At 42.1% G+C, this 25,208-nt stretch overlaps 1 protein-coding gene across 1 annotated transcript in view; it reads left to right on the top strand.

Moving 5' to 3' along the window:
• Positions 1–21,990, top strand: part of LOC126424631 (serine, glycine, tyrosine and glutamine-rich protein-like) — a 33,896-nt gene extending 11,906 nt beyond the window's left edge. The window contains exons 2-3 of the mRNA XM_050087365.1: positions 14,724–14,775; positions 21,462–21,990. Coding sequence (XP_049943322.1) covers positions 14,724–14,775; positions 21,462–21,826 — 417 coding nt within the window. The 3' untranslated portion in view covers positions 21,827–21,990. The remainder of the gene's footprint in view (positions 1–14,723; positions 14,776–21,461) is intronic.
• The last annotated feature ends 3,218 nt before the right edge of the window (positions 21,991–25,208 follow it).

The raw sequence follows: 25,208 nt of genomic DNA, 5'->3' as shown, positions 1-25,208 counted from the left end.
TAAGAAAGCCTTGAACCCCTTCCACTAAATTTAGTTAGTATTAAGATTCTTTTGCAGGGAGTGCAATGGAGCTGACGCTGAAATCATTAAGTATTTGATTATATCATCGCTAGTCTCACTGAACTCTTCTGAACTCTACATGTCATGTGTGGTCTGGCGCCTCCTTACCAGCAACAGGTCCCAGGTTCAAACTAGTCAATTCCCTAAGAAACACACTCAGAGCGTCGTTGCGCGAAAGTGGTAGGGAGACACGACTTAGAACAAACAGACACCACGCAGGATGTTAGAAGGTGATAGTAAAGTAGAAACAATGTGAAGGAGACAGAACAAACAACTGCAACATGCATAACGGTAGACAAAAAGTTTTGTTTTTCCAAATTAACGGATTAGCACACATTTTTTGCTCAGTATGGGTGCGACCACCTCTAGCGGCAGTACAGGCATGAAAACGACAGGGCATGCTTTGAATGACGTCATCAGTCTCATTTTGAGGCAATGACGCCCATTCTTCCTGCAGATCTGCTCGCATTCTTGGAGAGTGGTTAGTGGGTGCTGACGTGGTGCAGCCTGTCTCCACAGTGCATCCCAGACACACTCTATGGATTCAAATCGGGAGAACGATCAGGCCACACCATGTGTGCAATATCTTCCGTTTCCAAGAAAATTACCACCCGTACCATATGAGGTCGACAGCACCTCTCGACAACTTCTCATGAGGTCGCAAGATCTCGTCGCGACACATGACAGCAGTTAAATCTTGCTGATTCAGCCGTACAATTTCATGAAGAGATGTTCGAGTGGCCAACATAATCCATCCCCACGCCTTAAGGTTGCAATTCTGTCCAGCAAATACGTCGCTGAATATATGCAGAGTGGCGGGCCCCTTGAATTTGCGAGTCTAATTAACTCGGAAGCGGCGCATCGTGTCGAATTTATTTCAGAACAATTATTTCTAAGCACGACTTCTAACAAACCTACCACAACAAAGGTCAAAAATTAATTATGATTGTAGTGTTGCTCACGCTGCTAAATATTGCATTTTCGGGCAACAACAAAGTTATATTATGTGGCAGGTGCCATTAGAGCACAGTTAATAAAGTCATTTCTTGAAATAATGGATAAACTAGGCACTCATCTTTTCGTGTTTCCCACGCTGGTCTCGTTGTGAACTCATGGCTCAATCATCGAAAATCTAGGTAGTGATGATTCCAAGCTCGGATGCAAAGAGGCATAGGTGTTATTCTGCGATATTCAAAAGTTTTATAGATTTGCCTCGTAATGGTACTTGAATTACGTAACCATTACGGCACCTCACCTCAACCTCTCGATACCAGCAATATTCTACTGTGTTTCTGTAAAGTAGTTAACGTATTGCTGTGACAACATTCAGATTTGATTTCATTAATGTAGAGGTACTTCGATACGTCGATATGTATATATTGCAATGATAGTATTCTTACGTGTATTCTTTCTTTTGTCACTATGATCTTTGACGTACTTGTAACTCTGATTTTTGGGCGCGTAAGCGGTTATTAGAGAGTCAAGTTTTGGTCGTCATGTTAAAAAGACGCAAATTGTAGTCAGTTTATGAAATGTGAACTTTAACAGTGAGGAAGATGTTTTCAAGTATGTTTTACATTGTGAAGTGATGTTTTGGAACGAGTTACGTGATATTGCAACAAAAGTAATAAAAAAGAAGTGTAACTTAAATTCGGAGTGCTGATTACTTTCTTACATCACCATTGCCGTTACTTACAAAAGTTTAATCTTGAAGAATCGTTTATGAAACACATCTATAAAGCTTTTGAATATCGCAGAATAACACCTAGGCCTCTTTGCATTCAAGTTTGGAATCATCACTACCTAGATTTTCGACGATTGAGCCATGAGTTCACAACGAGACCAGCGTGGGAAACACGAAAAGATGAGTGCCTAGTTTATCCATTATTTCAAGAAATGACTTTATTACCTGTGCTCTTATGACACCTGCCACATAATATAACTTTGTTGTTGCCCGAAAATGCAATATTTAGCAACGTGAGCAACACTACAATCATAATTAATTTTTGACCTTTGTTGTGGTAGGATTGTTAGAACCTGCAACACTCTGACATGTTTCTCAGACTTTTTCTGACCATTCTCTATATTGTAATCACATTTCAGCGCATATGGTCCAAAGACGGTTGCTGTTTGAACGAAACTGATTGAAATTTTTAATAAAAGTATTGCGATCAGTGGCCAACATAATCCATGCCTACACCATAAGGGATCATCCTCGATGTCAGTCTCTTTCCACAATGTTTGGGTGCCGAAACCGTGTTCCAAGTGCCCTCCAGATACGAATCACTCTCCAGACCAAATCGGAACTCATCTGTGAAAAGAACATTGGTCCGCTGTTCGACCGTCCAGGTGACATGCTGACGACTCTATTCGTAGACGTTCTCTTCTGTCGAGACCTGTCAGAGGTAGACAGCAGGTCTCCGAGAGTAAAGCCCACTCCCTTGAAGCCTTCTGTACACCGTTTGTCTCGATAAAACACGTCCAGTGGATGCTGCGAGGTGAGATGCCGCGCAATACTGAGGCGGTACCGACGTGCCTTTACAGCCGAATAGCGGTCCTCTTTTTCTGATGTCACAAAGCGTCGGCTCTGCCCTGGTCTTCGGGATACAGTTTCGGTCTCTATAAACTGCCACCATATCCGAGAAAGAACGATTCACATTTTCCCATAGAAAGACACATCAGTTTGCAACTGTCCTGCTTCCATTCTTCATATTGGCCGCCACCGCAGAGAATCTGCTAAGCGTCAAATAAATATGATCAAATCTAGGGCCTCGCCGTAGAGTTGATTATAAAAGTCGTTCGTCTATTGTTCACTGCAATGTGAAATGTAACCGCTTCGAGCGCTGGCATCACTGCAGCTATTTGACGTCACTATAGTGACTTTGTAAACATGGCTTCAGAGTTGGTTTGTTCCTTCTACTCTTTTTCTTTTAATAAACTCGCTTCGACTAGGGTGGGGGTTGAGAAAGGGGACGCAGTGCGTGCTATTAATTGTGTGTCGATGGGCAGGTGGAATATGCTGCAAGCGACTTCATGTCCACAATCACCGCTACAGCCATCCATCTCTACATCTGGAAACACCCAGGCAGCTTCTCAGCAAGCCGAAATAAAGCGTGTGGTCACACTCTAAAATCAAATGTTCTGTCTTAGCTTTCCATCCTACTTTGTCTATTTTTGAACTCTGGATGCTACATGTGAAAAAGCGCTTCATCTGTTTCATACTTTTCAATAATTTTGTAGTTGTCGGAACACTAATTCTATTAATTAAATTATTAAAAAATAAAAATTGTTCTTATTATCCATATAGTATACTGAACATTAATTTCCCTTCACATATGCCCCATTCAGTGCTTTATAAATCACTTCGCACCATTATGGAATTATTTTGGTTAGTGTGCAATGTGAAGTTCGAGTGCTGTGTTGTAAGCTAGAGTACCTCTCTCCTGTATCAAGAAATCCCTGTGTCACAATTTGCCTGTCTTTTGCACATATAGCACTTCTCAAGAGAGTATTCTGAATTGTGATATGAGCAGTCACTTTACTGAGCAAATACTGAAATCCATTCGTAAGTAATTTATATATTAAGACTTGACTTACTCCACTTGCAACTCTCGTCACAAATTTTGCTGAACGCTTTTATTATCTCGACGTAAGACCTACTGCTTCATCCAAATATGTTTCATTTTTGCCGCTGCTTTCCTTCCAAACGCGCAAACAGTGCAATTGTGGTACTAGCAACTGCAGAGCATAATAACAAGTAGTCATCTGCAATCTTGAAATGTGTCGAAAAATATGCCCACAGAGTAGTACCCCTTTTTTGCGCGGCGTCAAAGATTATCGTCAAAGACATTTGACATTTGGAAACATCTAAGCAGCTTCTTAGCAAGCCGAAATAGAGGATGCGGTCACACTCTAAAATAAAAAATTCTTTCTTATCTTTCCATCCTACTTTCTCTGTTTTTGAACTCTGGATGCCACAAGTTAAAAAGCGTTTCATGTGTTTCATACTTTTCAATAATTTTGTAGATGTTGGAAAACTAATTCCACCAATTAAATTATTTAATCAATTAATAAGTAATTAATAAATACACCCCTGGAAATGGAAAAAAGAACACTTTGACACCGGTGTGTCAGACCCACCATACTTGCTCCGGACACTGCAAGAGGGCTGTACAAGCAATGATCACACGCACGGCACAGCGGACACACCAGGAACCGCGGTGTAGGCCGTCGAATGGCGCTAGCTGCGCAGCATTTGTGCACCGCCGCCGTCAGTGTCAGCCAGTTTGCCGTGGCATACGGAGCTCCATCGCAGTCTTTAACACTGGTAGCATGCCGCGACAGCGTGGACGTGAACCGTATGTGCAGTTGACGGACTTTGAGCGAGGGCGTATAGTGGGCATGCGGGAGGCCGGGTGGACGTACCGCCGAATTGCTCAACACGTGGGGCGTGAGGTCTCCACAGTACATCGATGTTGTCGCCAGTGGTCGGCGGAAGGTGCACGTGCCCGTCGACCTGGGACCGGACCGCAGCGACGCACGGATGCACGCCAAGACCGTAGGATCCTACGCAGTGCCGTAGGGGACCGCACCGCCACTTCCCAGCAAATAGGGGACACTGTTGCTCCTGGGGTATCGGCGAGGACCATTCGCAACCGTCTCCATGAAGCTGGGCTACGGTCCCGCACACCGTTAGGCCGTCTTCCGCTCACGCCCCAACATCGTGCAGCCCGCCTCCAGTGGTGCCGCGACAGGAGTGAATGGAGGGACGAATGGAGACGTGTCGTCTTCAGCGATGAGAGTCGCTTCTGCCTTGGTGCCAATGATGGTCGTATGCGTGTTTGGCGCCGTGCAGGTGAGCGCCACAATCAGGACTGCATACGACCGAGGCACACAGGGCCAACACCCGGCATCATGGTGTGGAGAGCGATCTCCTACACTGGCCGTACACCACTGGTGATCGTCGAGGGGACACTGAATAGTGCACGGTACATCCAAACTGTCATCGAACCGATCGTTCTACCATTCCTAGACCGGCAAGGGAACTTGCTGTTCCAACAGGACAATGCATGTCCGCATGTATCCCGTGCCACCCAACGTGCTCTAGAAGGTGTAAGTCAACTACCCTGGCCAGCAAGATCTCCGGATCTGTCCCCCATTGAGCATGTTTGGGACTGGATGAAGCGTCGTCTCACGCGGTCTGCACGTCCAGCACGAACGTTCCACAGGACTACATCCAGCATCTCTACGATCGTCTCCATGGGAGAATAGCAGCCTGCATTGCTGCGAAAGGTGGATATACACTGTACTAGTGCCAACATTGTGCATGCTCTGTTGCCTGTGTCTATGTGCCTGTGGTTCTGTCTGTGTGATCATGTGATGTATCTGACCCCAGGAATGTGTCAATAAAGTTTCCCCTTCCTGGGACAATGAATTCACGGTGTTCTTATTTCAATTTCCAGGAGTGTATAAATATATATAAAATAAATAAATAAAAATAAAATAAATAAAACATAAATCAAATAATTGTTGTTGTTGTTTTGTTCTGGTCTTCAATCCCGAGACTGGTTTGATGCAGCTCTCCATGCTACTCTATCCTGTGCAAGCTTCTTCATCTCCCAGTACTTACTGCCACCTACATCCTTCTGAATCTGCTTAGTGTATTCATCTCTTGGTCTCCCTCTACGATTTTTACCCTCCACGCTGCCCTCCAATGCTAAATTTGTGATCCCTTGATGCCTCAGGACATGTCCTACCAACCGATCCCTTCTTCTAGTCAAGTTGGGCCACAAACTTCTCTTCTCCCCAATCCTATTCAATACCTCCTCATTAGTTACGTGATCTACCCACCTAATCTTCAACATTCTTCTGTAGCACCACATTTAGAAAGCTTCTATTCTCTTCTTGTCCAAACAATACTCCATACAAATACTTTCAGAAACGACTTCCTGACACCTAAATCAATACTCGATGTTAACAAATTTCTCTTCTCCAGAAACGCTTTCCTTGCCATTGTCAGTTTACGTTTTATATCTTCTCTACTTCGACCATCATCAGTTATTTTGCTCCCCAAATAGTAAAACTCCTATACTACTTTAAGTGTCTCATTTCCTAATCTAATTCCCTCAGAACCACCCGACTTAATTCGACTACATTCCATTATCTTCGTTTTGCTTTTGTTGATGTTCATCTTATACCCTCCTTTCAATACACTGTCCATTCCGTTCAACTGCTCTTCCAAGTCCTTTGCTGTCTCTGACAGAATTACAATGTCATCGGCGAACCTCAAAGTTTTTTTTTCGTCTCCATGGATTTTAATACCTACTCTGAATTTCTCTTTTGTTTCCTTTACTGCTTGCTCAGTACACAGATTGAATAACATCGGGGAGAGGCTACAACCCTGTCTCATTCCCTTCCCAACCACTGCTTCCCTTTCATGCCACTCGACTCTTATAACTGCCATCTGCTTTCTGTACAAATTGTAAATAGCCTTTCGCTCCCTGTATTTTACCTCTGCCTCCCTTAGAATTTGAAAGAGAGTATTCCAGTGAGTGTTGTCAAAAGCTAAGTCTACAAATGCTTGAAACGTAGGTTTGCCTTTCCTTAATGTTTCTTCTAAGATAAGTCGTAGGGTCAGTATTGCCTCACGTGTTCCAACATTTCTACGGAATCCAAACTGATCTTCACCGAGGTCGGCTTCTACCAGTTTTTCCATTCGTCTGTAAAGAATTCGCGTTAGTATTTTGCAGCTGTGACTTATTAAACTGATAGTTCGGTAATATTCACATCTGTCAACACCTGCCTTCTTTGGGATTGGAATTATTATATTCTTCTTGAAGTCTGAGGGTATTTTGACTGTCTCATATATCTTGCTCACCAGATGGTAGAATTTTGTCAGGACTGGCTCTCCCAGTAGTTCTAATGGGATGTTGTCTACTCCCAGGGCCTTATTACAACCGTTGTACTAAGATAAAATGTGGATACTCACCCCAATCAAGAACGCCAACGGTGCGAGATATGGGGACTCACCAGTATCAAGCAACTCAGTTAGAGACAACTATTACATTCGCTTAGTTGTTCCTGGGTCACGCTAAATGTAGTTCCTAACCAGACACAGAAGCAGCTAATCATATTGTACTGTACTATCAAATTTGCAACACTGAAGTACATGTCGAATATAAATATCAACCGTTAGAACACAAAGGTTTGTACACTGAAAAGCCAAAGAAACTGCTACACAAGCCTAATGTCATATAGACCCCCCCCCCCCCCCCCCCGCAAGCATGCAGAAGTGCCGCAACACGACGTGGCATGGACTCAATAATGTTCATATCTGAGAAGTCTTGTGGCCAGGAAAGAGTTTAAACTCAGAGGAATGTTCTTGGAGCAACTCAGTAGCGATTCTGGACGTATGGAGTATCGCAGTGCCCTGCTGGAATTGTCAGAATGCACAGTGGGCTTAAATGGATGGAGGTGATCGGACGTGTCACCTGTCAGAGACGTATCTAGACGTATCAGAGGTCCCATATCACTCCAACTGCACGCGCCCCACACCATTACAGAGCCTTCGCCAACTTGAACAATCCCCTGCTGACATGCAGTGTCCATGGATTCATGAGGTTGTCTCTGTACCCGTACATTTTCATCCGTTCGATACAATTTGCAACGAGACTCGTCCGACCAGGCAACATGTTTTTAATCATCAACAGTCCAATGTTGGTGTTGTCGGGCCCAGGCGAGGCGTAAAGCTTAGTGTCGTGGAGTCATCAAGGATACACGAGTGGGCCTTCGTCTCCGAAAGCGCATATCTATGATGTCTCGTTGAATGGTTCGCATGCTGACACTTGTTGATGGCCCAGCATTGAAATCTGCAGCAATTTACGGGAGGGTTGCACTTTTATCACGTTGAACGATTCTATTCAGTCGTCGTTTGTTCCGTTCTTTCAGAATATTTTCCGGCCGCAGCGATTCCAGAGATCTGATGTTTAACCAGATTCCTGATATTCACGGTACGCTCATGTAATGGTCGAAAGGGGAAAATCCCCAATAATCGCTACCTTGGAGATTCTGTGTCCAATCGCTCGTGCGCCAACTATAAAAACACGTTCAAACTCACGTAAATGTTGATATCCTGCCATGTTATCAGCAGTGACCGATATAACAACTGTGTCGGACAGTTGTTGTCTTACATAGACGTTGTCGACCGCCGTGCCTGTTTACATTTCTCTGTATTTGAATACTCATGCCTACTCCAGTTTCTTTGGCGCTTCATTGTATTTACATCGTAAATGAAATGTAGAAACAATTGCGTCATTTATTAATTATAAAAACAGACACACTTGATATTTGTCGATTACACTACTATCTACGACGAACGGTAAACAATGGTTTGAGTAAACTGCACGTATTTTTTGGCGTAAAATCCGAATATGCAATAAAATTGGGGGTTCCCATTTGAATATATGCAGGAGGGATGGCTAGGAGCTGACCAATTGTAGAGCAGACAGATGTCTCATTTAATAATATTTAACATTTCACCTAGAACTTTTTTCTGTCGTACGATGAGTCGTTCTTGAGATATTTAGTTTTCTGAAGTCAATATGTATATGTCTGGCGACCGCCGATCTGCCTTAATTTCCCAGTCTAAAACTACTCTGCATGTCTGCCGATCATTTCCTTCATAATATTCAAAAGCAGTACATGTGTTCAAAGTTCTACTGCAAACGGACGTCAGTGTTATGGACGTATAATTCAATGGATTAGTCCTATTTCTTTTCTGGAGTAATAGTGTGACCCGTGCAATTACGCTTTCTTCAGTTACGGATCCTTCGTCGAGTGAGCGGTTGTATATGATTGCTAAAAATAGAGCTATCTCATCAGCTCACTCTAAAAGGGACCTAGCAGGCATAGAGTCCCAGCCGGAAGACTTGCCTTTATAATGTGAATTAACTAGCTTCTAAGAAGCTTAGTTCGAAGCTGTCCTTCATTGGAATACGGGAATATTTACAGCATCTTTCGTGTTGGAGATTTGCAAAATCGTGGTCAGTAACTTCGCTTTCGGGACACTGTCACCGGTAATATTACAATTTCTGTCGCAAGTTGAAGGTATCGTCATAGGGCAATGATAAGCAGTGACAAAAGAACAAAAGACGAAATTGATGAGGAGTAGTAGAAATGAAATTAGCTATAAATGTAACATGAAAATTGCAGACAACTAAGAGACAAACTGAAGGATCTCTGATAGCCGGCCGGGGTGGCTGAGCGGTTCTAGGCGCTACAGTCTGGAACCGCGCGACCGCTACGGTCACAGGTTCGGATCCTGCCTCGGGCATGGATGTGTGTGATGTCCTTAGGTTAGTTAGGCTTAAGTAGTTCAAAGTTCTAGGGGACTGATGACCTCAGAAGTTAAATCCCATAGTGCCCAGAGCCGTTTGAATCATTTTTGATCTCTGATACTATCGAAGCAAAGTAACGTATGGGGTACGAAGCAAGGAGGGCATACAAAGCAAGCTAGCATAGAGAGAGACGGCATCTCTGGTATTCTGAGAATATGCGTTTGAAGCACATCACTGAGGTGGCAGTGGATAGTGATGTACACATATAGTGATGGCGGTAATATTGCGCACACAAGGTATAATGGGGCAGTGCATTTGTAGAACTGTCATTTGTACTCAGGTAATTCATGTAAAAAGGTTTTGTACGTTATTATGGCCGCGCGACGAGCATTGACAGGCCTTGTACGCGGAATGGTAGTGGGAGCTAGACGCACGGGACATTCCATTTCGGAAAGTGATAGAGAATTCAATATTTCGAGACCCACAGTGTCAAGAACGTGCCGAGAATACCAGATTTCAGTCATTACCTCTCACTACGGACAAGGGGCTGACGGCCTTCACTTAACGACCGAGAGCAATAGCGATTGCATTGCGTTGTCAGTGCTAACAGAGAAGCAACAATGCGTGAAATAACTGCAGAAATCAATGTGGGACCTAAGACGAACGTATCCGTTAACACAGTGCGGCGAAATTTAGCGTGAATGTGGCAGCAGACGACCGACGTGAGTGCCTTTCCTGACAGCACGACATCGCCTACGGAGCCTCTCTTGTGCTTCCTAGAGGATGGGATAACCTTGTCCTGGTCAGGTGAGTCCCGATTTCAGTTGGTAAGAGCTGATGGTAGGGTACGAGTGTGCCGCAGAGCCCCACGAAGCCGTGCACACAAGTTGTCAACAAGGCAGTGTGCAAGCTGATGGTGGCTCCATAATGGTGTGGTCTTTTGTTTCGTGGAATTGACTGGATCCTCTGATCCAACTGAACCTCTTGGAGATCATTTGCAGCCAATTATGGGGTTCACTTTCGCAAACAACGACGCAATTTTTGTGGATGAGGAAGCACCATGTCACCAGACCACGGTTGCTCCGCAATTGGTTTGAAGAACGTTCTGGACCATTCGAGAGAATGACTTGACCACCCACATCGCGCGACATGAATCCAACATTGTTGATCTTGAGGTCTTCAGTTCTGAGACTGGTATGATGCAGCTCTCCATGCTACTCTATCCTGTGCAAGCTTCTTCGTCTCCCAGTACCTACTGCAGCCTACATCCTTCTGAATCTGCTTAGTGTATTCATCTCTTGGTCTCCCTCTGCGATTTTTACCCTCCACTCTGCCCTCCAATACTAAACTGGTGTTCCCTCCATGTCTCAGAACATGTCCTACCAACCGATCCCTTCTTCTAGTCAAGTTGTGCCACAAGCTCCTCTTCTCCCCAATTCTATTCAATACCTCCTCATTAGTTATGTGATCTACCCATCTAATCTTCAGCATTCTCCTGTAGCACCACATTTCGAAAGCTTCTATTCTCTTCTTGTCCAAACTATTTATCGTCCACATTTCACTTCCATACATGGCTACACCCCATACAAATACTTTCAGAAACGACTTCCTAACACTTAAATCTATACTCGATGTTAACAAATTTCTCTTCTTCAGAAACGCTTTTCTTGCCATTGCCAGTCTACATTTTATATCCTCCCTACTTCGACCACCATCAATTATTTTGCTCCCCAAATAGCAAAACTTCTATACTACTTTAAGTGTCTCATTTCCTAATCTAATTCCCTCAGCATCACTCGACTTAATTCGACTACATTCCATTATCCTCGTTTTGCTTTTGTTGATGTTCATCTTTTACCCTCCTTTCAAGACACTGTCCATTCCGTTCAACTGATCTTCCTAGTCTTTTACTGTCTCTGACAGAATTACAATGTCATCGGCGAACCTCAAAGTTTTTATTTCTTCTCCATGGATTTTAATACCTACTCCGAACTTTTGTTTTGTTTCCTTTATTGCTTGTTCAATATACAGATCGAATAATATCGGGGATAGGCTACAACCCTGTCTCACTCCCTTCTCAACCACTGCTACCCTTTCATGTCCCTCGACTAACTGCCATCTGCTTTCTGTACAAATTGTAAATAGCCTTTCGCACCCTGTATTTTACCCCTGCCACCTTTACAATTTGAAAGAGAGTATTCCAGTCAACATTGTCAAAAGCTTTCTCTAAGTCTACAAATGCTAGAAACGTAGGTTTGCCTTTCCTGAATCTTCCTTCTAAGACAAGTCGTAAGGTCAGTATTGCCTCACGTGTTCCAATATTTCTACGAAATCCAAACTGATCTTCCCCGAAGTTGGCTTCAACCAGTTTTTCCATTCGTCTGTAAAGAATTCGCGTTAGTATTTTGCAGCCGTGACTTATTAAACTGATAGTTCGGTAATTTTCACATCTGTCAACACCTGCTTTCTTTGGGATTGGAATTATTATATTCTTCTTGAAGTCTGAGGGTATTCCGCCTGTCTCATACATCTTTCTCACCAGATGATAGAGTTTTGTCAGGACTGGCTCTCCGAAGGCTGTCAGTAGTTCTAATGGAATGTTGTCTACTCCGGGGGCCTTGTTTCCACTCAGGTCTTTCAGTACAATCTGTCAAACTCTTCACGTAGTGTCATATCTCCCATTTCATCTTCATCTACATCCTCTTCCATTTCCATAATATTGTCCTCAAATACATCGCCCTTGTATAGATCCTCTATATACTGCTTCCACCTTTCTGCTTTCCCTTCTTTGCTTAGAACTGGGTTTCCATCAAAGCTCTTGATATTCATGCAAGTGGCTCTCCTTTCTCCAAAGGTCTCTTTAATTTTCCTGTAGGCAGTATCTATCTTACCCCTAGTGAGAAAAGCCTCTACATCCTTACATTTGTCCTCTAGCCATCCCTGCTTAGCCATTTTGCACTTCCTGTCGATATCATTTTTGAGAAGTTCGTATTCTTTTTTGCCTGCTCCAACATTAATGAGACATAATCTAGAGGTCAGTCTGTACAAAAAATCCTGCACCGGCAACACCTTCGCGATTATAGACGGCCATAGAGGCAGCAGGGAACTTCCAACGACTTGTGACCATGCCACTAGTTGCTGCACTGTGTCAGGCAAAAGGAGGATCGACACGTTTTAAGAGGTGTCACATGACTATTGTCACCCTAGTCTACGTTGTAAGGAAGTGAGTCATGGGCTGTGGGAACTGTAGGAAAGAAGATAATCAAAGTGCTTGAGATGTGGTGCTACAAGAGGGTGTTGAAAATTTGATGCTTTGATACATGAGAAATGAGGAGGTACTCGAAACAATGGCCGAGGGAAGGAAGTGTGGAGCGAACGTGTGGAAAATATTGATAAGAAGGACGGCAGGGTGATAGGACATGTGTTAAGACAACAAGGAATAGCTCCCATGGTCTAGAGGGCTGCACAGGCTAAAAACCTCAAGGGAAGACAGAGATTGGACTATATCTGTCAAATAACTGAGGTCGTAGAGCGCAAGTGCTACTATGACATGAAGAGGTTGGCAGACTAGAGGAATTCGTGATGGGCCTCATCAAACCACTCAGAAGACTGATGATACAAAGAGAGATGTATCTGCTGCATCCAACATCCTCTGTAATCTGATTTTAATGTTGTAGACATTTTCACCCCCAACTCCTTCCCCACTAATCACACCTATTGCTTCTTCCGGCCCCAAGTTGACTAATCTTAGGTGCCGAAGGATGGTTCTTACAATGCTGCCCACGTGGGTGCAGTCACATCATTAGCTCACTCGCAGCTAGGCTACTAGCAGGCAGCCCTATTATAATTCTGATGAAATGAAATGTTAATATAACTGGAGTTCATTCTGTATGAAAACAATTTGTTTGTGAAAAATGAAAAAAATTATTAACGAAGGTGCTCGGCTGATGCACAGTCGTTTTAGCCACTAAACATCCCTGTCACAACAATTTGTGGAACTGATATAATCTGATACAAATGATATCACATATTAAAGAAAATGAGTTTGTCAATAAATCTCTTTAAAAATATTTGAATAACTATGTCCCTAGTATCAAATTAGAATTCATCAAATGATATTTGCATCCGAACAGTTGAGCGCCAAGAGAAGGGAGAACACAGAATAATAAATGAAAATAAATGAAACAAATGATGTGCACTAAAAAAAAGACAAATGACTTGAAAGGATGACGTACAGGATTAAATTCTTTGTATGTAATTATACAATAATAAATCTTTCCTACACAGTGATTTATTTGTACTGAATTTTCTCTTTACACACAGTCGTATGTGTATTATTTGCTTTTGGTGGAGATAATACAAAAAGCTGAAGCTCTATAATAATCCTGCTAACTAGACAGGAGAATCCTTTCAGTTAAGTCACTGGTGTGTCATTCGCAGTTTTGTTAAGCGACTTATTATTGTCGTTCCTGCTACTTTTTGTCACCCAGTAAGATTTATAGGTATGAAACTTCCTGGCAGATTTAAACTGTGTGCCGGACAGAGACTTGTCCACGAAAGGTAAAGGTCCCGAGTTCGAGTCTCGGTCCGGCACAGAGTTTTAATCTGCCAGGAAGTTTCATGTCAGCGCACACTCCGCTACAGGGTGAAAATGTCATTCAAGATATGTAGCTTAATATGGTACAGGAGAGCATATTGATTGGTGTTAACAATGTAGAAAGTATCTTGCCGTGTCAACAATGCTAGTGTAAACGGGTGGCAACTGGCCCTGTGTACTAGCATCATTCCTATTCAAGATCTCTTGTGTGAACTTTCTTGCCCTGGAACGCTCATAGTATTATATTACAATCAATCCCTGTAGTGTGTTCCCTGTAAATAATTTTCTCTTGAAGAGTTGTTTAGTGGCACACAATGTGGAATTGTATGAAGACGAAAGTATTAATAAAAATCGTAATTGCAATGCTATTGCAGTGCTTCTGTTGGTAAACAACTTACGAATTCCCAAAATTTGAATGATAGATGCTACAAATGGTCCTGCAGTAGCACCCTCTGAAACTGTTCTAGACTGTTTTGGGGGAGAACGGCTTGCTACAGCTGTTGCCTACGCTTTATTTATTACTAAATTATATTATATGTCTTTACTCTTATTAATATGAACTTGTATCCTACTTGTTTTTTTGGCATTAAATCGTACTAGGACTTTGTCGTCTTTGAGATTTCCTATATAACACCACCTTGCTCTGTAGACTAGTAGTAGCCATTACTGATACTGTGGTTTCTGGAGAGACGTGTCACTTGTGTATAATGAATCCTCTTCCCGTGTGACAGGTGTCGGTCCTGCTGGTGGCTGCTGTGGTTGTGGTGTTGGTGGACGCAGGAGGTGAGTGTTGCGTGGCGGCACGTAACAGGGACGACATGCAGTGAAATACTCAGCCATTTCGTAATTTCAAGTACTGATTGTTAGTAACCGTTTAAGTAACATTGTCATTAGTGAAAAATTTACATTTTTATTTCCTTAACGAAATAATCGAACTAAAAATCCTTACTGAAGAAAATCACAAATATAATTTTCAGTATGTTTGTTTTATAACTGTTCTTCAGACAGCTTATACAGCTTTTTATTTATACTTGGATAGTATTTATTTATACAGCCATCTTCCAACCCTGATGTCCATGATGAGATGGCAGCGTTAATACAGTAGTTCCTTACACTAAATATTAAACAATTTTGTACGATTAACAATTATTGTGGCTGCAACCTAACAATGAATATCTATGTCACAAGATGCCTGTTTAGCTAAAACAACCACCAAGTGTAAAAAATAGATTAATTGTGTTTCTAGATCATATTACACTTCGCTATGTTGTCAACTGACATCATGGTGACACTATGGACGTATATTACATATTTTCTGACTTGGTAGAGAAATATGTTCTTACGATCAAAATTATTATCGTACACAGCTTCCAATGGATTTTCAGTCTGACAGATCGTAATGCAATGCTGTAAATATCAACTACACTAAAGTTTCATATTCCATAGCTGTGACAATTCACTGACATATTTTCCACTGACCACCTATTTAGTTATTCGTTTTATAAATTGAAACGCCTTTTTCTTGCTGCAGTCTATATTTATTTATGTTCCACACATTACGCCATATACATTAAGGCATTTTCAGGGGATTTAGTCTGGAGCAATACAGATTTGTTTTACTATGAGGTATTTATAAATAGTAAAAAAGAGCTTTATTTTCATAAAAATCATGGAGTATCAGTATACTGCCCTTGCGAGCCGGCCGAAGTGGCCGTGCGGTTAAAGGCGCTGCAGTCTGGAACCGCAAGACCGCTACGGTCGCAGGTTCGAATCCTGCCTCGGGCATGGATGTTTGTGATGTCCTTAGGTTAGTTAGGTTTAACTAGTTCTAAGTTCTAGGGGACTAATGGCCTCAGCAGTTGAGTCCCATAGTGCTCAGAGCCATTTGAACCAACCTTGCGCCCTGAGACACCTTGATATACATGCAGTTCGACTGTTGCTTTGGCCATCCCATTTCGAACCGACGGGAAACATCTGCCAATAGGCTGCAAAAAGGCTGGTATGCCTCCTTTACTTACCATCCGCTATCAGTAGAAAGAAAACTTGCGTTCTACGCATCGGAGCCTGGAATGTCAAATCCCTTAATCGGACAGGTAGGTTAGAAAATTTAAAAAGGGAAATGGATAGGTTAAAATTAGATACAGTGTGCATTAGTCAAGTTCGGTGGCAGGAGGAACAGGACTTCTGGTCAGGTGAATACAGGGTTATAAATACAATATTAAATAGGGGTAATGCAGGAGTAGGTTTAATAATGAATAAAAAATAGGAGCACGGATAAGCTACTACGAACAACATAGTGAAAGCATTATTGTAGCCAAGATAGACACGAAGCCCACGCCTACAACAGTAGTACAAGTTTATATGTCTACCAGTTCCGCAGATTATGAAGAAATATATGATACGATAGAGGAAATTGTTCAGGTTGTTAAGGGAGACGCAAATTTAATAGTCATGTGTGATTGTAATTCGATAATAGGAAAAGGAAGAGAACGAAACGTAGTAGTGAATACGGAATGCCGGTAGGGAATGAAAGACGAAGCCGCCTGGTAGAATTTTGCACAGAGCATAACTTAATCATAGGTAACACTTGGTTCAAGAATCATAAAAGAAGGTTGTATACATGAAGGAGACCTGGAGACAGTGGAAGATTTCAGATAGGTTATATAATTGTAAGACAGAGATTTGGAAACCAGATTTTAAATTGTAAGACATTTCCAGGAGAACATGTGGCCTCTGACTACAATTTATTGGTTAAGAACTGTAGATTAAAACTGAAGAAAGCGCAAAAAGGTATCAATGTAAGGAGATGGGACCCGGATAAAATGAAAGAACCAGAGGTTGTAGAGAGATTCAGGGAGACCATCAGTGAACGATTGACAAATACGGAGGAAAGAAATACAATAGAAGAAGAATGGTTAGCTTAGAGATGAAATAGTGAAGGCAGCAGATGATGAAGTAGGAAAGAGGATGAGGCCTAGTAGAAATCCTTGGGTAGCAGAAGAGATATTGGATTAATGAAAGGAGAAAATATGAAATGCAGTAAACAAAGCAAGCGAAAAGGAATACAAACTCTCAAAAATGAGATCGACAGGAAGTGTAAAATGGCTAAGCAAGGATGGCTAAAGAGCAAATGTAAGCATGTGGAGGATATATTACTAGGGGTAAGATAGCTACTGCCTACAGGAAAATTAAAGGGTCCTTTGCGGAAAACAAAACCGCCTGAATGAATATCAATAGGTCAGATGGAAAAACAGTCCTAAGCAAAGAAGGGAAAGCACAAAGGCGGAAGGAGTATGTAGTGGGTCTGTACGAGGTAGATGTACTTGAGGGAAATATTATGGAAATGGAAGATGACGTAGATGAAGGTGAAATGAGAGAAATGATACTGTGTGCACAATTTGACAGAGCACTGAGAGATCTAAGCCAAAAAAGGCCCCCGGAGTAGACAACATTCCACTAGAACTATTAATCTTGGGAGTGCCACTCATGACTACCACCTGGTGAACAAGATGTATGAGACAGGAGAAATACCACCAGACTTCAAGAAGAGTATAGTAATTCCAATTCAAAACAAAGCAGGTGTCGGTAGGCGTTAAAATTACCGAACTATCACTTTAACGATTCAGGGCTGGAGAATACTAACACGAATTCTTTACAGACGAATGGAAAAACTGGTAGAAGCTGACCTCAGGGAAGATCAGTTTGGATTCCGTAGAAATGTTGGAATACGCGAGGCAATACTGACCTATGACTTATCTTAGAAGATGGATTAAAGAAAGGCAAACCTACGTTTCTAGCATATGTAGACTTAGAGAAAGCTTTTAACAATGTCGTCTGGAAAACTCTCTTTCAAATCCTGAAGGTGGCAGGGGTAAAATACAGGGAGCAAAAGGCTATTTACAACTTGTACAGAAACCAGATGGTGGTTATAAGTGTCGAGGGGCATGAAAGAGAAGCAGTGGTTGGGAAGGGAATGAGACAGGGTTGTAGCCTATCCCCAATGTTATTCAATCTGTATATTGAGCAAGTAATAAAGGAAACAAAAGAAAAATTCGGAGTAGGAATTAAAATCCATGGAGAAGAAATAAAAACTTTGAGGTTCGCCGATGACATTGGAATTCTGTCAGAGACAGCGAAGGACCTGAAGAGCAGCTGAACGGAATGGACAGAGTCTTGAGAGGAGGATAAAAGGTGAACATCAACAAAAGCAAAACGAGGATAATGGAATATGGTCGAATTAAATCTGGTGATGCTGCGGGAATTAGATTAGGAAATGAGACGCTTAATGTAGTAAATGAGGTTTGCTATTTGGGGAGCAAAATAACTGGCGATGGTCGAAGGAGAAATGACTGGCTATGGCAAGGAAAGCGTTTCTGAATACGAGAAATTTGTTAACATCGAGCATAGATTTAAGTGGCAGGAAGTCTTTTCGAAATATATTTGTGTGGAGCGTAGCCATGTATGGAAGTGAAACATGGACTGTAAATAGTTTAGACAGGAAGAGAATAGAAGCTTTCGAAATTTGGTGCTACAGAAGAATGCTGAACATTAGATAGGTAGATCACATAACTAACGAGGAGGTACTGATTAGAATTAGGGAGAAGAGAAATTTGTGGCACAGCCTGACTAAAAGAAGGGATCGATTGGTGGGACACGTTATGAGACATCAAGGGATCACCACTGTAGTATTGGAGTGAAGCGTGGAGGGTAAAAATCGTAGAGGGAGACCAAGAGATGAATACACTAAGCAGATTCAGAAGGATGAAGGTTGCAGTTGTTATTCAGAGATGAAGAGACTTGCTCAGAATAGAGTAGCATGTAGAACTACATCAGACCAGTCTCTGGACTGATGACCAGAAAAACAACAACAATGGTTCTATGAATGATGAACTCTGGCATAGAGCTGATGCAATATGTAATGGCATCTGTATATCTGTCATCAAAGAACAGTTACACCCAGATGGGTTTGGCCATGGTTGCTCTGTGCAGTAAATTTCTCACCCTGTTGTAGCAGAGCCAGCAGAATTAAGTTCCATCCACCATATTGGAGGGTGTGGCAGCAGCTGTTCGCTTGTCAGAATGGCTGTTCGAACCTCCTTGCTCCAAGACTGAAATTTACCAGTGGAGTATGGAGAAAAGTTAGCAAAGCTCACATTGCAAATCATTTGTTAGATTTGAACAGGATACAGCAATGGTTGAGTTCCACCCACAGCAGTGAGGATGGGAGTTGAATCCATTGTCCTCAGCAATGGGCAGGGTCCCAGCACAGCTGTAAAGAGAACAGTTTGGCCTGGAAGGAGCGTTCTTACCAGAAAGCCCGCCCTGCAGCAGCTTCTTACTATGCTTTATGCTCGCAGACCAGGTGGCTGGTGTAACTAGCCTGCTCAGAACTACCTTGCAGTCATCTGCTGAGTGAGCTATGTCCCTCGCCATCTGGCTGGTGGTGGCTCGGCCAAGGGGGGTGGGGGCAGGTGGTTAGCAGGATCCCAGCTCGACCCTCAGGCTCACTGTGCCAGGTTCAAATGGTTCAAATGGCTCTGACAAGGGAACCTCCCCATCGCACCGCCCTCAGATTTAGTTATAAGTTGGCACAGTGGATAGGCCTTGAAAAACTGAACACAGATCAATCGAGAAAACAGGAAGAAGTTTTTTGGAACTATGAAAAAAATTAGTAAAATATACAAACTGAGTAGTCCATGCGAAGATAGGCAACATGAAGGTCAATGGGACTCTAGGAGCGCCGTGGTCCCGTGGTTAGCGAGAGCAGCTACGGAACGAGAGGTCCTCGGTTCAAGTCTTCCCTCGAGTGAAACGTTTAATTTTTTATTTTCAGTTTATGTGACAAACCCTTATGTTTTCATCACTTTTTTGGGAGTGATTACCACATCCACATGAAAACCTAAATCGGGCAAGGTAGAAGAATCCTTTTACCCATTCGCAAAGTGTACAAGTTAGGTGGGTCGACAACATATTCCTATCATGTGACGCACATGCCGTCACCAGTGTCGTATAGAATATATCAGACGTGTTTTCCTGTGGAGGAATCGGTTGGTCTATGACCTTGCGATCAAATGTTTTCGGTTCCAATTGGAGAGGCACGTCCTTTCGTTTACTAATGGCACGGTTTTGCGGTGCGGTCGCAATACACAGACACTAAACTTATTACAGTGAACAGAGATGTCAATGAACGAACGGACAGATCATAACTTTGCGAAAATGAAGAAAGTAAAATTTTCAGTTGCGGGAAGATTTGAACCAGGTACCTCTCGTTCCGCAGTTACTCACGCTAACCACGGGACCATGGCGATCCTAGAGTCCCATTGCCCTTGACGTTGCCTACCTTCGCATGGCCGGCCGAAGTGGCCGTGCGGTTAAAGGCGCTGCAGTCTGGAACCGCAAGACCGCTACGGTCGCAGGTTCGAATCCTGCCTCGGGCATGGATGTTTGTGATGTCCTTAGGTTAGTTAGGTTTAACTAGTTCTAAGTTCTAGGGGACTAATGACCTCAGCAGTTGAGTCCCATAGTGCTCAGAGCCATTTGAACCATATCTTCGCATGGACTACTCAGTTTGTATATTTTACTAATTTTTTTCATAGTTCCACACAACTTCTTCCTGTTTTCTCGAGTGATCTGTGTTCAGTTTTTCAAGGCCTATCCACTGTGCCAACTTCCAACTAAATCTGAGGGGGGTGCGATGGGGAGGTTCCCTTGTGAGCACTATGGGACTTCTGTCATCAGGCCCCTAGAACTTAGAACTACTTAAACCTAACTAACCTAAGGACAACACACACATCCATGACCGAGGCAGGAGTCGAACCTGCGACCGTAGCGGTCGCGCGGTTCCAGACTGAAGCGACTAGAACTGCTCGGCCACTTCGGCCGGCACTGTGCTAGGTGCAGGGCCACTAAATGATACTGACTCGTGTTGTTGGCTGCATCAGCAGATGGTGATTGAAGAACAATGCTTCCCTCGGCAACACAATCGATAGTCTCCTCTACAGTATCCACTAACTTGAACCACTTTGGCTGCTCTTTATATTTGCCCTGATGTGGCACACTGTTGTGTGGACATTCCAGGTGCCAGGTAGCCACCCAGTCATAACCCTGAAGTGACATATCAGATCTTGGTAGCGCAGCTGAGCAGCACTCATGTTGTGCCATATAGTTAGTGTAATTCTGAAGTAAATGTTTGCAGAAATCTACAGTGGCTATTCATTCAATGGGCAATAACCTCCTAAATTTGGCTATCATTGTTTCACTGTGTATCCCAAATTAGCTACAACTTCACAATTTCGGCAATTTTTCCTTCCGTACTGTATAAGGACAATAAGTATAATTCAGTTATGTAGGGAGTGGACTTAAGATTTTAATGACCAACAATGTATATTAAGAAGCTGCAGTGTTCTATTGTAAACGATGTTTTATGCCAGACAAGTAATTGTGGCCTGTGTTCTTCATCATGTTTCAAGGTAAAGGCAGTGGGAAAGGAGGTGGCGGAGGTAAAGGCCAGTCAGGTGGCGGTGGCAGCAGTGGTGGTGGCAGCAGTGGTGGCGGTGGTGGTGGTGGTGGCGGTGGTGGTGGCAGCAGCAGCGGGAGTGGTGGAGGTGGCAAGAGTGGCGGAGGTGGCAGTGGAAGTGGTGGGGGTGGCAGCAGTGGTGGGGGTGGCAGTGGAAGTGGCGGGGGTGGTGGCAAGGGGAAAGGGAAACGCAGTGTGCTGCTGGAGCCCCTGCCACATGCCGTGATCCACGGCCCCGTGCCTGCCTACCCCCATCTCTATGTGCCAGTGCTGCCCTACGGCTACGTCAAGCACCATGGTCCTGTCCTCCACGGATAGAAGCAAGTCTTAAAGGCCAGCAAATGAAGAGAGAATGCCCAGTTCCTGAGTAGCAGTAATGCTCAACAATCCAAGGAGAAACAACAAGGAATTAAATACCACATTGTAAAAATCTTTATTATTGTTGAAAAGAGGATAAAAATAAACTTACAGTGTACTTTCGATTTACAGAATTACTGATTTGTGTTGGAACATTTCTGCTATAGATATATAACCCATTAGATGTAAAATGATGTAATATAAAGGAAAAAAAGTATATTAGAAGGAAATAGAAACGAGAGCCGATCTTCATTGGGTGTATTGAACTTAATTCTACAGGTTGGTGGCGAAGTGGCGTATAGTCGTCACTTTTAGTGTGGTCAGTCTTAAGCTTGTATCAAAGAACCATGTTAGCCACCATTTTTTTCAGTTACCATCCAACATTTAAGGAAAAAAACTTAACAGATTCACTGTAATTACAGTTTTTCTAAACTTTACAACAGATGATTAACATCTGTTATTTAATTTCCCTGCTGAAGTATGAATTTCAAATATGCAAGAATAAAAGCTTCAAATTCCAAATTAGTGCTTACTAGAGGAGAGGTAATTGAGGGTATAATCTTTTACTGATATTTGGGGAAAAATCTTTTTCACAGTGTGAACTAAGGACATTCGAGTTCCAGGGAATGCAGGACCCAAATACACGTTGAAAAAACTTTAGAGGAGTGCAACAGTCGCCTAACAGCACGGAGCCAACAGCCTGTGGCTATCGAGACGAATGCAGAAAATTCTGGGGAAATATATTCATTTTATAAAATACATGACACACAAATGCTGACTTAATTTATATTTTTTCCTACCAGTTTTGGTCATAAACCATGTACGTGGTCCTGTAAGAAAATTATGTCAAAATTTCGAAAAGAAATGACCGACAAGTTCACAAGATTATTTATAATATAATAGCAGAACGATTACTTACGTCGAAAATTTAATCTGCAACCAATGTACATATCAAAAATGTAAGTATTTTTCACCTCAAACATTACAAGTATGATATCTGTGTGAACAGCAACTAACAGAAGGGAACTGTCACAAGAAATACGCTGGCATTACAGGGCCAGAACACATAGTAAACATTTCCAAGATCAAGGAATTCAAAAACATTATATTCATAAGCAGGATGAACATAAAACTAATTAGACATACTGCAAATATCCAGTCCTGCTAGCATACATAAATAAAAGCTATTAAGTCAATTTACAGATTTTTTAAGCAAAAAGGATCGTGAAGTAACACTAACTATTAAACCCAGTATCTGAAATATTTTCAGCAAACGTAATCAGGAATTATCACAGTCACTGTCATTTGAAACGATAAGAACAGGTATAACCACTGTTACACTTTAGTCTTTACGATGACAAAGGATGTTGTTACCATAAAGTAATTAATTATGTAAGGCAAAAAACCCTTATGTAATGTAATTCTAAATGTTTGTTATTTGGTCTTCTTGAAATGTTTGGTAGGAGTACAATTTTGTTACGAGATGTATGATTAATGTTATCTTTATCCTGCTATGAATGTAATATCTTCATTGTCCTTGATCTTTGAATTATTTACTGTGAGTTCAGGCCCTGTAATGTCAGTCTATGTCTCGTACTGGTTCTCTTCAGTTAGCTGCTCGCCATACAAGTATCATTTGTCTAATGTTCGAAATGAATGGTACTTTTACTTTTGATATGTAGTGTTGGCTGTAGATTAATTTTTCGATGTAAGTAATAGTTCTGTTGTTACATTCAAAACGATGTCTTGTTTGTCTTACAGGACTGTGTTACATTGTTTATGACCCAAACCTGTCAGAATATTACGTAAATAAAGTCAGAATTTGCGTTCCATGCATTTTATAAAGTATTTACAAGCTGTAACTGCCTAAATACGTGGAAATATATTGAAGCAGTCATCGTTAAGATCTGTTGTGGATAGATCAACGTATATATATATATATATATATATATATATATATATATATATATATATATATATATATATATAGTGTCCCAGCTATCTTGTCCACCCAAAATATTTCTGGAACAATAACAGCTTTTTGAAAACGACTTTCACCGGTATCAATGTAGGGCTGGGGCCCATGAATGTACATATTTGGAAACATTCTAAAACGAAAGCATACGTGTTTTTTAACACAAACTTATGTTTTTTTTAAATGGACCTCCTATTTTTTTTCCAGCAATCCATAGCATGACAAAGCACATACACAATGGCGTCAATTGCATCGCAATATTCCCATTACATCCCGAGATATTGAAACGCGAAGTTTACGCTTGAAACACCCGACTTGCGCTGCTAGCGCACGTTCTGAGGCTCAGGCGTGAACCCCATACTGCCCGTAATCGCGATGTGATTGACATGTGTAATCACACCTCCATACTTATAAAGAGGGACACTTACTTGTCAATCACATCGCGATTACGGACAGCCTGAGCCTCAGAACGTGCGCTAGCAGCGCAAGTCGGGTGTTTCAAGCGTCAACTTCGCGTCTCAATATCTCGGGATGTAATGGGAATATTGCGATGCAATCAACGCCATTGTCTATGTGCTTTGTCATGCTATGGATTGCTGAAGAAAAAATATAGGAGGTCCATTCAAAAAAACATAAGTTTGTGTTAAAAAACACATGCTTTCGTTTTAGAATGTTTCCAAATATGTACATTCATGGGCCCCAGCCCTACATTGCTACCGGTGAAAGTCGTTTTCAAAAAGCTGTTATTGTTACAGATATATTTTGGGTGGACAAGATAGCTGGGACACCCTATATATATACGTTGATCTACCCACCACAGATATTAACGATGACTGCTCCAATATATTTCTACGTATTAAGGCAGTTATAAAGTATTTACAAGCTGTAACTGCCTTAATACGTAGAAATATTGAAGCAATCATCGTTAGGATCTGTTGTGGATAAATCAAAGTATAGAGGTTGCGTGAACTTATGTCCTTAATAATATTTAAATATATTTATTAATCAATTTCAACAACTGCAAATGCATGAATAAGATGACACAAGTAAGGTATTCAATGCTCAGTTTACTAAAATGCAAAATTTTGTATCCAACATAACAGAAGATATGAAAATATAATCTGTCCCTTATATTTTCACCAGTCTTAAATAAACGGAGCAAGAAATATTACACAACAAGAAATACACTCCTGGAAATGGAAAAAAGAACACATTGACACCGGTGTGTCAGACCCACCATACTTGCTCCGGACACTGCGAGAGGGCTGTACAAGCAATGATCACACGCACGGCACAGCGGACACACCAGGAACCGCGGTGTTGGCCGTCGAATGGCGCTAGCTGCGCAGCATTTGTGCACCGCCGCCG

Source organism: Schistocerca serialis, chromosome 10 (assembly GCF_023864345.2).
Source record: "Schistocerca serialis cubense isolate TAMUIC-IGC-003099 chromosome 10, iqSchSeri2.2, whole genome shotgun sequence".
NCBI classification, from domain to species: domain Eukaryota; kingdom Metazoa; phylum Arthropoda; class Insecta; order Orthoptera; family Acrididae; genus Schistocerca; species Schistocerca serialis.
The sequence above is the reverse complement of the archived record's forward strand: the minus strand, read 5'-3'. Positions and strand labels throughout refer to the sequence as shown.